General features: G+C 44.6%; 1 protein-coding gene and 1 long non-coding RNA gene across 2 annotated transcripts in view; one reads left to right on the top strand and one right to left on the bottom strand.

Moving 5' to 3' along the window:
* Positions 1-76: 76 nt before the first annotated feature.
* On the top strand, positions 77-2,920 carry LOC118591375. Its single transcript, XR_004945923.1, has 3 exons — positions 77-193; positions 2,297-2,342; positions 2,582-2,920. It is a non-coding gene; the product is annotated as an uncharacterized LOC118591375 (long non-coding RNA).
* A 3,038-nt stretch (positions 2,921-5,958) lies between these two features.
* The window catches only part of Parp4 (poly(ADP-ribose) polymerase family member 4), a 90,979-nt gene continuing 81,780 nt past the window's right edge, over positions 5,959-15,157 (bottom strand). Inside the window, exons 35-37 of the mRNA XM_036198507.1 lie at positions 12,262-12,361; positions 9,192-9,324; positions 5,959-6,215 (exon numbers count right to left, since the gene is read on the bottom strand). Coding sequence (XP_036054400.1) covers positions 6,023-6,215; positions 9,192-9,324; positions 12,262-12,361 — 426 coding nt within the window. The 3' untranslated portion in view covers positions 5,959-6,022. The remainder of the gene's footprint in view (positions 6,216-9,191; positions 9,325-12,261; positions 12,362-15,157) is intronic.

The following is a 15,157-nucleotide window of genomic DNA, read 5'->3' as shown; positions in this document are numbered from 1 at the left end:
TGCCCCCTCCCCGAGGGGCCCACGGGAAGTGGATGGGCGGGTCGAAGGGCGGAAGAACGCTACCTCGGGGAAGAGCGGAAGGGGTCGCCGGAGGAGAGAGCGGAGGGCGGTCCTAGTGTGTCTCCTGGGTGCTGGGGAGGCCCTCTACCTGAGCAGTCGTGCTGTTGGCTGACTGGAGCGTCCATTTTCCTAGGTGCGAGACCTCGAGGGTTCTGCGAAGGGCCCCTCCGTGTTAACGAGACCTGCCTGCGCGGAATGGCTGCCCAAGAATTATTACGTATAGTTCGGCTGGCTTATAGGGTGCCAGTGATCGAATCAATTAAATATAGCCTCGAGAGATGAATCGTTTCAGTGAGTAACGTTTAAAGATAAAGAACGGAGTGGGTGCTGGAGAGATGGCTTGGCGGTTAAGAGCACTGGCCGCTCTTCCAGAGGTCCTGAGTTCAACTCCCAGCACCTACAGGGCAGCTCACAACTGTAACTCCAGGTCCAGGGGAATCTGGCAACCCTCATACAGACATACATTCAGGCAAAACAGACATAAAAATAATAAATCTCAAAAAAAAAAAGAAAGAAAGAAAGATAAAGAATGGAGGCCAGAGATGGGCGGTGGTGGCACTTGGGAGGTTCGAGGCTCTCAAAAAGGGAAACTTTTTGTTTTTTGGCAATGCATTAAGATAAAAAAATCTCGCCAGGCGGTGGTGGCGCACTTTATTCCCAGCACTCGGGAGGCAGAGTCAGGCGGATCTCTGTGAGTTTGAGGCCAGCCTGGTCTACAGAGCGAGTTCCAGGAAAGGCGCAAAGCTACATAGAGAAACCCTGTCTCAGAAAAAAAAAAAAAGAGAGAGAGAGATAAAAAAAAATCTCTTCGGCTCAAAGAGACTGGAACTTTTGCTGGACCTCACACCAGAGTTAATAATCTGATGTCCTCGACTGGTCTCTGAGGGCACGAGGGCACTCATGTGGTCTATGGGCATACATGTGTCAGGGTGCACCATGTAGAAAGAAGAAAGAAGGCATTCCCAAGATGAAATTTTAAGGCCTAGGTGGCAGCTGGGAGGGCCAGCTTCCCTGATCGACTGAAACCCGAACAGTTTGTTACACCAAGTGTTTCCTCATACCAAGGTCCCTAATCTAATTTACATGTCTTACTAAAGAAGAGCACCACATGCCCCATGACTCTAGTCCTTTATTATGGCATTGTTTGCAATACACAATAATACGAGAGCCTCAGATGTGCCTGAGGCATCTTGTGACCAGTCATGGGATGGTTGCAATGGCCCTTCAGCAAAACAATTTTACAAATCATGGGAAACAATCACTGTTTTCCACAAGGATTCTTTAAGGTCAAAGTACTTCTAAAAGACAGCTGTTCGGTTCTAATATCTACCCCAATATAGTGACTCTGCTAAATTCCTACAGCACACGTGCAAGCAAAATATCCCCACATGTAAAATGAAAGGGGGTAGGCTGAGCGGTGGTTGCACACTCCTTTTCCCAGCACTCAGGAGGCAGAGGTGCGTGGATCTCTGTGAGTTTGAGACCAGCCTGGTCTACCAAGCGAGTTCCAGGACAGGCTCCAAAGCTACACAGAGAAACCTTGTCTCAAAAAAACAAAACAAAACAAAACATAACAAAAAAACGAGAGCCAGGTGGTGGTGGTGGTGGTGGTGGTGGCGGTGGCGGTGGCGCACGCCTTTAATCCCCGGCACTGGGGAGGCAGAGGCAGGTGGATCTCTGTGAGTTTGAGACCAGCCTGGACTACAGAGTGAGTTCCACGAAAGGCACAAAGCTACACAGAGAAACCCTGTCTCAAAAAACAAAACAAAAAACAAGGAAAAAGAAAGGGGGTGGGACTGTTGAATCCAGAATGTGAACTTTCCAATGAGGCAGTTAACACTGTTTCTTCACATTACAGGACAAAAACCGAAAGAGACGTGCATATTTATAAAAACATATAAGCATGCTAATTGATTTACTCCTTTGCCTTTGAGACAGGGTCTTGCTATGTAGTTCAAACTGACTGGGAACAACTTACTTCATAGCCTAAACTCATGGTAATTCTCCTGCTTTCAGTTTCCAAGTGCTAGGATTACAGGTGCACCACTGTGCCTTATCTTCGCTTGGGGTGTTTCATGTGTAAATAACTTTATATATGTCTTAGAAAGATGACACGCTTATGAAACAGTATGAACACTACAGATGAATTTCATGTTTTTTATTTATTATTATTACTGTTGTGTGTGTCGCAACGGTATTTGTGAGGCCTCAGGCTGACTGTGTATTACTTTCTTAGTTCCATCTGCCTGTGGGCTCTGGAGACGGAACTTAAGTCTTGGATGGTAAGTACAGTAAGTGCCTTAACTCATCCATCCATTCATCCACCCCAAATCATCAGCCAGGGAAGAGCCCAAGCGTCGCTTCCACAGCATACTCCTAGTACACGCGGGTGCTGATGGCTCCACCCCCTGACTATGTCTCCCCAGTCCAAATAATGACAGCTTCCCTATCTTGGGGACTCGTGACTTTGGAAGTGCTTCCAACTTCCTTATTTGCATAATTGTGTTGTTGTTCTTCTTAGATTCCCACTGAAAGGGAGTCCCGTTCTGCCATGACAGGCTAGTCCAGTAGAAGTCACTGGGAAAGGAGGCAAAGTGCAGTGGGAACGGAAATCCTGAACCGCTTGAATGAGAGACAGCCCCAGGCTTTAGGTAAATATTGATGAAGAGAACGAGAAGTCTCAATACCCACAAGACTGGATTTATTTTTTAAGTGTTTGCACAGGGGCTTTAGGCAAAGACCTCGCCAAGGAATGTCTGGAGCAGGAGTGCTAACTTTGCCCTGACTATGACAAATACCTTAGGGGAACTGGTAAAGGAAAAAAGTTTGGGGCTGGAGAGATGGCTCAGAGGTCTGCTCTTCCAGAGGTCCTGAGTTCAATTCCCAGCAACCACATGGTGGCTCACAACCCTCTGTAATGAGATCTGGCGCCCTCTTCTGTATTCATAGTAATAATAAATAAATCTTTTTTTTTTTTTAAGGTTTATTTTTGACCCGTTGTTTAAGACGTTTCCAATTACTTATAGTAATTTCTCTTTTTGAGCTGAGGACTGAACCCAGGGCCTTGCACTTGCTAGGCAAGCGCTTTACCACTGAGCTAAATCCCCAACCCCAGTAATTTCTCTTTTGTAATTCTTACACCTTTTAGGCCCTTTCCAACTAAAGAGAGATAGCCAAACTTCTGTGCTTCAAGCTACTTAAATGATTCCTATGTGGTGATTCAGCCATCACCTTGATACTAAGATCTGTCCCAGCTTGGTTTCTGTTTTCTACTTAAAGTGGTGGTTTACTTTGTGTTGTTGGTTGTTTTTTACTCTTTTGGGGGGCCTGCCACCCAGCTCCCAAAATAAATCACACACGGAGGCTTATTCTTAATTATAAATAACCGGTCTTAGCGTGGCTTGTCTTGCCAATTTTCCTTAATTTGAACTACCAAAAACCCAGGCTCCTCCCCCAAAGCTGAAGACCATGCCTACAGAGCCTACAGAGTATTTAAGCCCCCCGACCCTACAGGGTATTTGATTTCTCTCCTGCTTTCTTTCCTGAGTCACCTGGGAGTGCTTTGCTCAGATTAAACCTGGTCCTTTACTTTTGAGTTCAGCTCGATTTGGCTTACTGCATTGGAGGAGAAACCCACTACCGGGGATACCTATCAGAAAGTATGTGGCAGAGGTAAAGCGGGTTTACCTCCTGGCAGATAGGAAGTGGAGAGTGAGAGCAAGAATGAGAGATGATATGTCCTTCAAAGGTACACCTCTATCAGTCTTCTTCTTTCAACCAAGCCCTGCCTCTTGCTTCACAGCATTTTCCAACAAGGGCATCATATGAGAAATCCATCAAGGGATTACTCCAGTGATTAGGTCAGAGCCCCCAGAATGCAATCATTTCCCAAAGGCTCACCTGTTGACAACCAAGCTCCCAGTATGGGAGCCTGTGAGAGCCAAAGTTACATTTTAATTACTATGCCACAGAAATCCATACAACAAAAATGCCTCTGATGGGCAAGCCCCTTGCCCAAGGACAGATAATTCCTGAAATGCTGGAGTGTTGGAGAATATTATTTTAAGGTGTGTTACTTTTGTTTATGCTCTGGAACATTTGTTTAATGATTCAAAGATGTGTTTGATTAAATAAAATTCACCCGCAGTCAGGAGGCTGAGTCAGCAACTAGCTGACAGGAAGTGGGAGGAGCCAGGTGGGGAAGTGTTTGTAGGGAGGGGTGAGGAGAAGCTTGAGGGCTTTTTGGAGGTGGAGAGCGAGGAAAAGAGGTGAGCTACTTGCTATTCAGCCTCTCTGAAGAGCAGGTTCCACCTTAACCTTTGAATCTTGAGTTCTTTAGAGGGACAGAGATTTAACTAAGTTCTCTTCGTAGCTTTGCAAGAGGGAACTGATTTTTTCCTTCAGCTACAGCCCTTGTGGCCTAACCGCTGCTGGTAGCAGTGGAGTTGCAGTTGCTGATTCGGACAGCCATGGCTTAAAAGGCAGCAAAGATCAAATAAAAAGACAGCACTGGAGGCTATTGTTATTGGGAGATAACAAGCCACGTTTTCACTCACCCACTACACAACTTGTCTGCCCCATCTGCACCGATGTGCTCGATCACACGTGAGCAGGAGGTGCATAGGCAGGAAATTGCCCCTGATTGGACCTGAGGGGAAATGCAATGAATTATGGGTTTTCCTTCTTAAGTTCTAGGCCATTTCCTGGGAACCTGGGTATGGACCTGGCCGGAGCCCATTCACCTGACCAGTATTTAATTAAAGCTTGCTTCAAATTTGGCTTTAAACTGTGGTAGTGATCTTATTCTTGATCAGTGGGATTAACAAGCCTATGAGGGACATTTCATAGTCAATCCAAATGTAACAATAAAAAAATGTAACTCAATGTGGATCATAATCCTAAAGTAAAATTCAAGACCTAGGAGGTGAAATAGCAGAAGCTTTAGATGACCTTTGGCTTGTTGAGTTTTAGAATGTGATAACAAACCCAAATCCATGGAAGAATTGCTTATGATGCCATAAGAGGAAATGTGCATCAAGTCATACCCACTGGTGACCAGTGTTGGAATTCCTGGCCACTACCCCAGCTATGTGATGACACATATGCTGTCCAGTAGCCAGGCAAGATGTTTAGTCATTCTAGGGCTTTCTGTCCTATGTAATCTGTGGGCTGCGTGGTCACATAATCTCTGAGCATGTGTAACTATGTAAGCCCATATGCACATGTGCAGGGGAAGCCATAAAAATCGGTCACAGACTCCTCCCCTCTTCATCCTCTCTCTCCCTGCACAATCTTACATAGGCCTAAGTTGTCTTTCCCCTAATAAACCTTTTGTTTGTTTTTGTTTTGTCAAGACAGGATTTCTGTGTAGTTTTGGCTAATAAGCTCTTATAGAGGGCTCTGCTGTACCTCGTGGCTTTTCTTGCACAGTAAACGGCGCCACTTAATGAAGAACACAGCACCACATAGTAACTAACAGGCAGGGCCCCTGAAACAGGCACCGGCCTAGAACACAACTACTAACCAAAGACCAACTCCTTCCTTTACTGCTCGATCTGTTAGCCTCCCACTGGACTCCTGGGTGAAGACCCAGCGAACCCCTCCCAAGGACATTGAGACAGTTTGTAATGTTACAGTTTTTATTGTTAAAATGGTTCATCAATCCTACATCCATTTATTGTATTTTAAAGGGGCTGATAGCTACACTCAAAACAAAAAACCAAAACCAATTACATGTCATCTATTTGATTGTTTTCTACATAGAAATCTGAGAAAGGTAGCCAGGGGGTAGTGGCGCATGCCTTTAATCCCAGCACTCGGGAGGCAGGAGAATCTCTGTGAGTTTGAGGCTAGCCTGGGCTACAGAGGGAGTTCCAGGACAGTCAGGCTACATAGAGAAACCCTGTCTTGAAGAACAACAAAAAGAAATGTGAGAAATGTTTAAAATGCAATTTCATCGGGTTCAGCCCTGACTGCAGTGTAGGATTCGCTGAAGAGAACTGTTGGCTTGGGGCTGGATCCCCAGGAGCTGCTTTGTGGCTGACTCCCAGTCTTGACCCAGCTCGAGCCGCTGGCAGATGGATGGGTACTGCCCTTCTGTTCTTCTGGCCCATTCACTTGCTTTCTTAATGTTCTCAGAAGCCCACGGAATATTCCTAGATTAAAAAAAAAAATGTTTCTATTGGTCCAGAATATGTGAAAGGCAATGTGGTACCAAATCTGTAACATTGTATCAGATGAAATGATTCTGTCAAAAAGGAAGATATTAAATAAAGGCAATTCTTGAAATCTGAATAAAGCTCTCTCCCTCTAGCATGGGGCTTTTGAATGTACTCAGTACACTTCTGCATGACTCACCTGCCTCACTTCCCAGCTCCCACTGTGCACAGCAGTTGTCGTACCCCCCCCCTACCCCGCCCCCCCAGACAGCTGCAGCCTTTCCCTGCCTCTTTGTTTCCTGTTGTTCCTTTTCAGTGTCCACTCACTGTCTGGGAGTTTTCAACTTGTTCCAGATACTTGGAGAACACCCGAGAGTCAGCTGTAAAGAGCTACGTCCCCAGTCCTTTACCAAAGTTTTCAAATGTAATTTAATTTATGGTGGTGTGTTGGGGGGAGCCTGTGTAAGAAAGCTGTGAACTTACTGTGCACTGGGTATTGGGCAGCCCGCAGAATGTTCTTACCACAAGGTGGCTACGCTGAATAGTTTAATGTCAACTTGACACAAGCAAAGTCATCTGAGAGGAAGGAGTGGTAATTAAGAAAATGCCTCCATGAAATCAGGGTGTAGGGAAAGAGTTGCATAAACTATGATAAGCTTGAAAACAAGGACATGAAAAGAATACCCTGGTATGTATGACCTTGTTATCTCTGTGGGAAAGGCAAAGGCCTGGGAGGAATATTCTTGTCTCTTTTCACGTGACCAAAGATGATAAGATATAACACCAGGTGTGTTCCCTACTGTACTTGTCTTTGCTTAAACTAACTCTAAACATTACCTCCTGTTTGTTTGCTTTAATAATAAAAATAAGATAAAAACAAGAAGTGCTTTATTTGAACTTTTTTGTTTGTTTGTTTGTAGCCTTGGCTGTCCTGGAACTCACTCTGTAGTCCAGGCTGGCCTTGAACTCACAGAGATCCACCTGCCTCAGCTTCCCAAGCGCTGGGATTAAAAGCTTGCACCACCACTACCACCACCGGGCTTGTTTATTACATTACTCTGGAACTCCGCCGGGTGGTGGTGGTATACTCCTTTAATCCTGGCACTGGGGAGGCAGAAGCAGGTGGATTTCTGTGAGTTCGAGGCCAGCCTGGACTACAGAGTGAGTTCCACGAAAGGCACAGTGCTACACAGAGAAACCCTGTCTTGAAAAAAAACAAAAAAACAAAACAAAAAAGAGCATGCACCACCACCACCCAGCTTGTTTATTACATTACTCTGGAACCCTAATGCCTGGTACCCTACACAGGTCTTGGAATATTCTTCAATCCTCAGAAACTTAGTCTTGCTGTCCATGGGGCAAGCTGACGTGTATGTGTGTGTGTGTGTGTTAATCTTAGAAGTGCACACCTGGCCATGGTGTGAGTATGGAGGTCCAAGGACAACTTTTTCGATTCAGTTCTCTCCTTCCACCATGTGGATCTGGGAATTGAACTCAGGATGTCAGGCTTACGCAGTAAGTACCATTACTCACTAAGCCATCACACCTACCTTACCACAAAGTTCTTACCAAAAAATCTATTTGGGTGTGGCTCAGTTGGTAGAGACAGGAAGATTAGAAGTTCAAAGTTGGAGGCTGGAGAGATGGCTCAGTGGTTAAGAGCATCGACTGCTCTTCCAGAGGACCTGAGTTCAATTCCCAGCACCCACATGGTGGCTCACAACCATCTGTAATGAGGTCTGGTGCCCTCTTCTGTATACATACATAATAAATAAATCTTTAAAAAAAAAGAAAGAAATATGTTGGTTCTATGGGGCAAATTTAAAGATTCTAGATCTTTTCCATCTTCCGGATTTTTTTCTTTGGGGAAAGGGCCATCATGATGTGCTGTATGAGGTGTGGAGCTGCTTATCCAGGTGGTTATGGGATTGTATTTGTCAATATAACAATCCCAGTTGGGGCCTACAACCCAGCCCCGCATGGTCCAGAAAGCTCATCTTACCCTATTCCTCCCTGCTCCCCCTCTTCCTCGCTCTCCAATCCCCACCCACTTATATAGTCTCTGAACAAAGGACAGGCAACAAAAGCCCAGTTCTACATTCATGGAGGCTACTGCAGCCCCTCCCCCCCCATGCCACCAGCCACCCAAGTCCCCACCTAAGCGCTCAGCTCTTGACCACACTTGGGCACAGAACCAGCTTCACCTCTCACCTACAATCTATAAAATCTCACAGCCTTACTCCGAGTGCTTAACTTCTCTGGCCTCAATCTCTGGGACCAGTGAACCTGCCCAGATTACTGCTTCAGCAGAGAAACTTATCATTGTGTGGGCAGAAAACCTAAAAATAAAAGATTCTTGTTTTGTCCAGACAGAGTCTCTTTGTTATGTAGCTCTGGCTGTCTCGAACTTGCTATGTAGACCAGGCTGGCCTCAAACTCATAGAGATCCACCTGTCGCTGCCTCCTCAGTGCTGAAATTAAAGGCATGCACCACTATGCCAGGCAGAATATTCTAATGTATTTTATTTAATAGTTTGATAGTTTTTCTGTTTGTTTTGGGACAAGGTCCTACTATGTAGCCTGGGCTGGCTTGTAAATCATGACTTCCATCTGTAACCTCTTCAGTGGCTGATACTTTGATACACAGTGCCTGTGAGTTGCTCAGGGCAGCAGGACTGAGCCCAGGTCCCTGTGCACTAGGTGAGTGCTCTACTGAGCTACATTCCCAGCTGTGCTTCATGTCTTTAAATACTTAGACATAGGCACATGGCTCCCATTTATATTCTTGCGCCAGGCTGTGCAGTTGTATGGAACAGGCCAACAATTATATTGTAACTCTTTGAAAAGTCTCTTATTATGGGGTTGGGGATTTAGCTCAGTGGTAGAGTGCTTGCCTAGCAAGCGCAAGGCCCTGGGTTCAGTCCTCAGCTCCGAGGGGTGGGGGGGGAGGTTCTTATTAAAACATTAAAGCACCTGGAGATGAAGGTGTCATCCATCTTTATCAGAGATTTGGCGACCATTCCTTCTTGTTCCAACTTGGTACGAAGAAACTGCAGTACCAGCAACGTGGCAATCAGGTCCAGGAGACAGTCCCTTCCTTTTGTACCTAAGAAAGCAAAGGTTTCCTTTACTTCATGTGGTGGTTTGAATAGAAATGTCCCCCTAGGCTCATTCATGTATTTGAACACTTAGTCACCAGATGGTGTTGCTGTTTGGGAGGTTTGGGATGGTTTAGGACAAGGAGTCTCACTGGAGGACTTGGAACACTCTGGAACCATGAGCCAAGATAAACTTCTTAAGTTGCTTTTGGTATTTTAAGCACAGCAACAAAGAAGTGAGGAATACACTCTGTGCCTCATATTGTGCCAGGGTAAAGTTCTATTAAAGAATTACAAGCTGGGCGGTGGTGGCGCACGCCTTTAATCCCAGCACTCGGGAGGCAGAGCCAGGCCTGGTCTACAAAGCAAGTTCCAGGAAAGGCACAAAACTACACAGAGAAACCCTATCTCAAAAAAAGAAAAAAAAAAAAAAAAAAGAATTACACTTCTAATAAGCCAGGTGTGCTTCCTCATGCCTCTAATCCCAGCACCTGGGACCCTAAGGCAGGAGGATTGCCATGATTTCAAGGCCAGTCTGAGTAACATAGTGCTTTCTGGACCAACAGAATTATACCACAATTGAATCATGATATATTAATAGATCATAAAACTCTATACTATTCCAGAATTATGAGACAATACATTTAGGTTGTGCAAGCCAATAAACCCAACTCCACATATTCTAAAGGTCCTTAATTAGCATTTCATTTCAATAGAAATTGTGAGCAATCAGAACATGTACGCCTATCGCATTATCCTGATGGCTCTTTGGAGACTGATCTGTACCCAGAATCTCTCTCCACCACTTGCTGTCTTCAGTAACCAGAGAGGCATGGAGTATGATGAAGAACTTAGTTTCTAGGTTCTTGCTATAAATATCTCGGAGGAAACCTCAACACAGCATTTAAACAATAGACATATCTGACTATACCAGTGGAGCAAACTCATTCTGCCTATCAGTGACAGACAAATCCAAACCACAGTATAAGTTAGGCATAAGTGGAACTGGCCATTGAGCAGGGGTTACATGCTGTTGTGAGCAACCATGTGGATGCTGGGACCTGAACTTAGGTCCTCTGCAAGAGCAGTAAGTACTCTTAATACTCTAAACCAGTGACCCATCCCTCCAGCTCTGTTCACTTTATTTATTTATTTGTTTATTTATTTATTTTCCGAGACAGAGTTTCTCTGTAGCTTTGGAGGCTGTCCTGGAACTCGCTTTGTAGACCAGGCTGGCCTAGAACTCACAGAGATCCACCTGCCTCTGCCTCCTGGGTGCTGGGATTACAGGCATGTGCCACCACCGCCTGGCCTGTTCACTTATTTTTTAATTGTATATATACAGAATGTAGGGAGAGTCACATGTATGTCACAGTGTGCATGTGGTGATCAGAGGACAACTTTTATAGAGTCAGTTCCTTCCTTTCACCTTTAATGGTCTCTAGGAAGCATGTCAGGCTTGAGCATTAAGTACCTTTAGCCACTGTGCCATCTTGCTAACTCATATGTTATATTTTGAAAATCATTTTCAGAAGACTCATTAAAAAATACTCATTTGCCAGAGTGATAGTGGTGGCACATGCCTTTAATCTCAGCACTTGGGAGGCAAAGGCAGGTGGATTTCTGACTTTGAGACCAGCCCAGTCTACAGAGCAAGTTCAAGGATACCCAGGGTTATACAGAGAAACCTTGTCTTGAAAAATTAAGAAAAGAAAAAAAAGTATGCTCATTTCATTTTAGGGCTTGGAATATAACTCAAGTGGTAGACTGCTTGGCTACCATACATGAGACCCTAAGTTCAATCTCTAGTACTTTCAACAAAACAAACTAAAACACTAGATTTAGTCAATTGTGATGGTGCGCATCTGTAATCCCTACGTGTAGGAGGCTTCAGTAGTAGATTAGTAGCCAGCCTGGGCTGTATAATGAGACTCTATCACAAAGAAAGAATGCTTAAAATCTTTAATAAAACCCCATTTGCTTTAATATATACTATATACATACATAAACACATACAAGGGCTGGAGAGATGGCTCAGAGGTTAAGAGCACTGACTGCTCTTCCAGAGGTCCTGAGTTCAATTCCCAGCAACCACATGGTGGTTCACAACAACCTGTAATGAGATCTGGTGCCCTCTTCTGGCCTGCAGACATACATGCAGGCAGAACACTGTATACATAATAAGTATAAGGCCATGTGTTACGGATGGAAGAGCCATAAAGAAGAAAGTGCCAAGGTCTCAAGGTAAATCACCACTACATGGAAGAGAATGTCCCTGTTGGCCAATAGATACATATGTTGTGGTAAAGAAAGTAATTATTGAGTGTGTTAAATTGAGCTTTTGGATAGTTTTATTACTGGCAGGATCTTGTTATGTAGCCCAGACTAGCCTCAAACTCACGGTCCACCTGGCTTAGCTTACCAAACTGCAGGATTACAGGTGTGTGTCACTATTTCCAGATTTGGGGTTCTGCAGTAGTTGATGCCATGTACTCTAATAAAATTGCCTAAGTAATACTCTCATCATTGGTAAAGGCATGACTTTCCATTGATTGTTAATAAACCTAATTCTAGTAACTGAGTGTGTGGTGTACACCTTTGATCCCAGCACTTGGTAAGCAATGGCAAGCAGATCTCTGTGAGTTCAAAGCCAGCCTGGTCTACATAGAGAGTTCCACAATAGTCAGGGCTCAAAAAAAATCTAATTCTATTCACATGTAACTTACTACTAGGGATTGGGGATTTAGCTCAGTGGTAGAGTGCTTGCCTAGCAAGCACAAGGCCCTGGGTTCGATCCTCAGCTCCACATACAAAAAAAAGTAACTTACTACTAAATGAATGCACTAGTTTACAAAATAATTTATTACAATTAGGAGTTTGCCTACAAATGACTGGAAAAAGGAAGGAACAGAGTGACTTAATTAACTGAAAAAACAGTGACTTACCTAGAGATCGAATGCCTTTTTCTTCAAGAAAATTGCATAGAGCATTTACATTAAGTTTTAATATAAGTCCCAATTCTGGTGTCAGTTTCCAAAAACCATCCTGTAAAATTAAGAAAAAAAAAATCACATTGTTAACCAGAGGTTCTATATCATACAGTATTTTCCCCTTTTCTTTTCTTTCTTTCTTTCTTTCTTTTTTTTTTTTTTTTTTTGAGACAGGATTTCTCTGTGTAGTTTTAGAGCCTGTCCTGTATCTTTCTCTGTCGACCAGGCTGGCCTCGAACTCACAGAGATCTACCTGGCTCTGCCTCCTGAGTATTGGGATTAAAGGTGTGCACCACCACTGCCCGGCCAAGACCATTCTTATCTACATCATGCATTCTGGGCCAGTCAGAGATACAGTATGAGACCTTGTCTCAAAAACTACACAGATGGGGCTGGAGAGATAGTTCAGCAGTTAGGAGCACTGGCTGCTTTCCCGGAGGACCTGGGTTCAATTCCCAGCAACTACATGGCAGCTCACAACCATCTACAACTCCAATTCAGGGAGATCTAGTATCCTCTTCTGTCATCTTCAGGCGCCAGGCATGCACATAAATAATTTAAAATTTTTATTAATGTGTGTGTGTGTGTGTGTGTGTGTGTGTGTGTGTGTGTGTGTGTTTGAGGGAGAGAGAGAACATAAGCAGGCATGCATACAGTGTAGGGGAATAAGCAAGTGTACATGCATATAGTGTAGAGGTCGGAGAAAAGCTTTTGGAAGTGAGTTCTCTTTCCACGGTGGGTCCCAGGGATTAAACTCAGATTGTTGGTTGGGCTTCTGTATCAAACACTTTTACTCACTGAGCCAGCTCACTGGCTCCTAAAACTGATCTACTGAAGGTGCCTTTTAATAATAAAAATAATAATAATAAAAAAGATTTATTTATTATGTATACAGTGTTCTGCCTGCATGCTCATCATAGACGGCTGTGAGCCACCGTGTGGGTGCTGGGAATTGAACTCAGAACCTTAGGAAGAGCAGCCAGTGTTTTTAACCTTTGAGCCATCTCTCCAGCTCCCTGAAGGTGTTCTTAAAGCTACTTTCCTAATATGAAACTCAACAAAACAGACAACAACAATAACAAAGCCCAGTTGGTGGAAAGATGTCTCACTGGTTGGGAGCACTTCCTGCTCTTCTGGAATCCCCAAGTTCAGTTCCCAGTATCCATGTTGGGCCACTCACAAGTACCTGAATCCCTATCTCCAGGGGACTAAACACACTCTTCTGGGCACTCCATGGGCACCCCCCACCCCCCCCCCAAAGGCATCATACACAGAAATAAAAATAAGTCCCGCAAATCCCAAACAACTTTATTTTTTTTGTTTCCCCCCACTTCTTTTTTTGTTGTTGTTTTTGTTTTTGTTTTGTTTTGTTTTTGTTTTTCGAGACAGGGTTTCTTCTGTGTAGCTTTGCTCCTTTCCTGGAACTCGCTTTGTAGACCAGGCTGGCCTTGAACTCACAGAGATCCACCTGTCTCTGCCTCCCAAGTGCTGTCTCTGCCTCCCGAGTGCTGGGATTAAAGGCATGCGCCACCACTGCCCAGCTACACTACTTTCTTAACTAAGCATAGTGGGAAGGTTTATAATCCCAGTCATTCAGAGGCTGAGGCAGGAGGATTGCAAGTTCAAGGCCTGACTGGGCAGCTTAGTGAGATTCTGTCTCAGAAAATGTAAGAGGGCTGAGGACATGACACGGTAAAGTTCCTGGTGAGTAAGCACAGGGACCTGAGTCTGGATCCCAGGCACTCAGATAAAAGCTGGGTGCAGTGTGTGCTTCTGTAACCCTAGTGCTAGAGGGGCAGAGGTAGCAGACCCCAGGAGCTATGTGGTCAGGTGGTCTACCAATGTCAGTGAGGTCCAGGTTCAGTGAGACTCCCTGTTCCAAAGTGGGGCTGGAGAAATAGCTCTTGCTGCTGCAGAAGCGAACTGACTCCACGGAGATGACCTCTGACCTCCACGTGCTCACCTTGATGTGTGTGTGTGTACTCGCAGTCATGTATCATGCACACACGCATAAAATAATTATAAGAAATAATTTTCCCCCGAGATGACAAGGTTTCTCTGAGTAACAGCCTTGGCTGACCTAGAACTTGCTCTGTAGACCAGGCTGGCCTCGAACTCACACAGATCTGCCTGTCTCTACCTCCTGAGTGCTGGGATTCCACCACAACTGTCTATAAATAATTTTTTTAAAGTGGAAAGCAACTGAGGAAGACACTCACCATCCACCTCTAGCCTCTACATGTACACGTGTACAGTCACACTCACCTCCGCACAAACACCTGCACACACACACTTGGTACACACACACAACACACACAAAGAAAAAAAGTCAAAGGAAACGAGAAAGGGCTAGGGTTACAGCCCTGAGGCAGAATGCTTGACTGCATGTGCGATGCCTCATGTCAGTGCTGAAAAACAAAAACTGCATCAAGCATGGCGGCTTATATTCGTAACCCAGCACTTGGGACCTTGAAGCAAGTAGACTGCTGCAAGCCTGAGCCCAGCCCGTGCTACAGAGGGGTTCTAGACCAACCTGGGCTACACGATAAGATCCTATTTAAAAAAAAAAAAATTAAAATAAAGAAGAAGCTGGGCAGCGGTGGCACATCTCTTTAATCCCAGCACTTGGGAGGCAGAGCCAGGAGGATCTCTGTGAGTTTGAGGCTAGTTTGGTCTATAGAGAGAGATCCAGGACAGGCACCAAAACTACACAGAGAAACCCTTTCTCTAAAAACCAAAAGAAAAAAAAAGAAAAAAAAAAAAGAAAAAAAAAACCCATGTCAATAATTCCTGGTACTTGGCAGGCAGGTACTTGGTGGGTCTTAACTTCTAGCCAAACTGCACCACACAT

Source organism: Onychomys torridus, chromosome 9, assembly GCF_903995425.1.
Source record: "Onychomys torridus chromosome 9, mOncTor1.1, whole genome shotgun sequence".
In the NCBI taxonomy this organism is placed as follows: Eukaryota; Metazoa; Chordata; class Mammalia; order Rodentia; family Cricetidae; genus Onychomys; species Onychomys torridus.
This window is presented reverse-complemented; position numbering and strand designations above follow the sequence as displayed.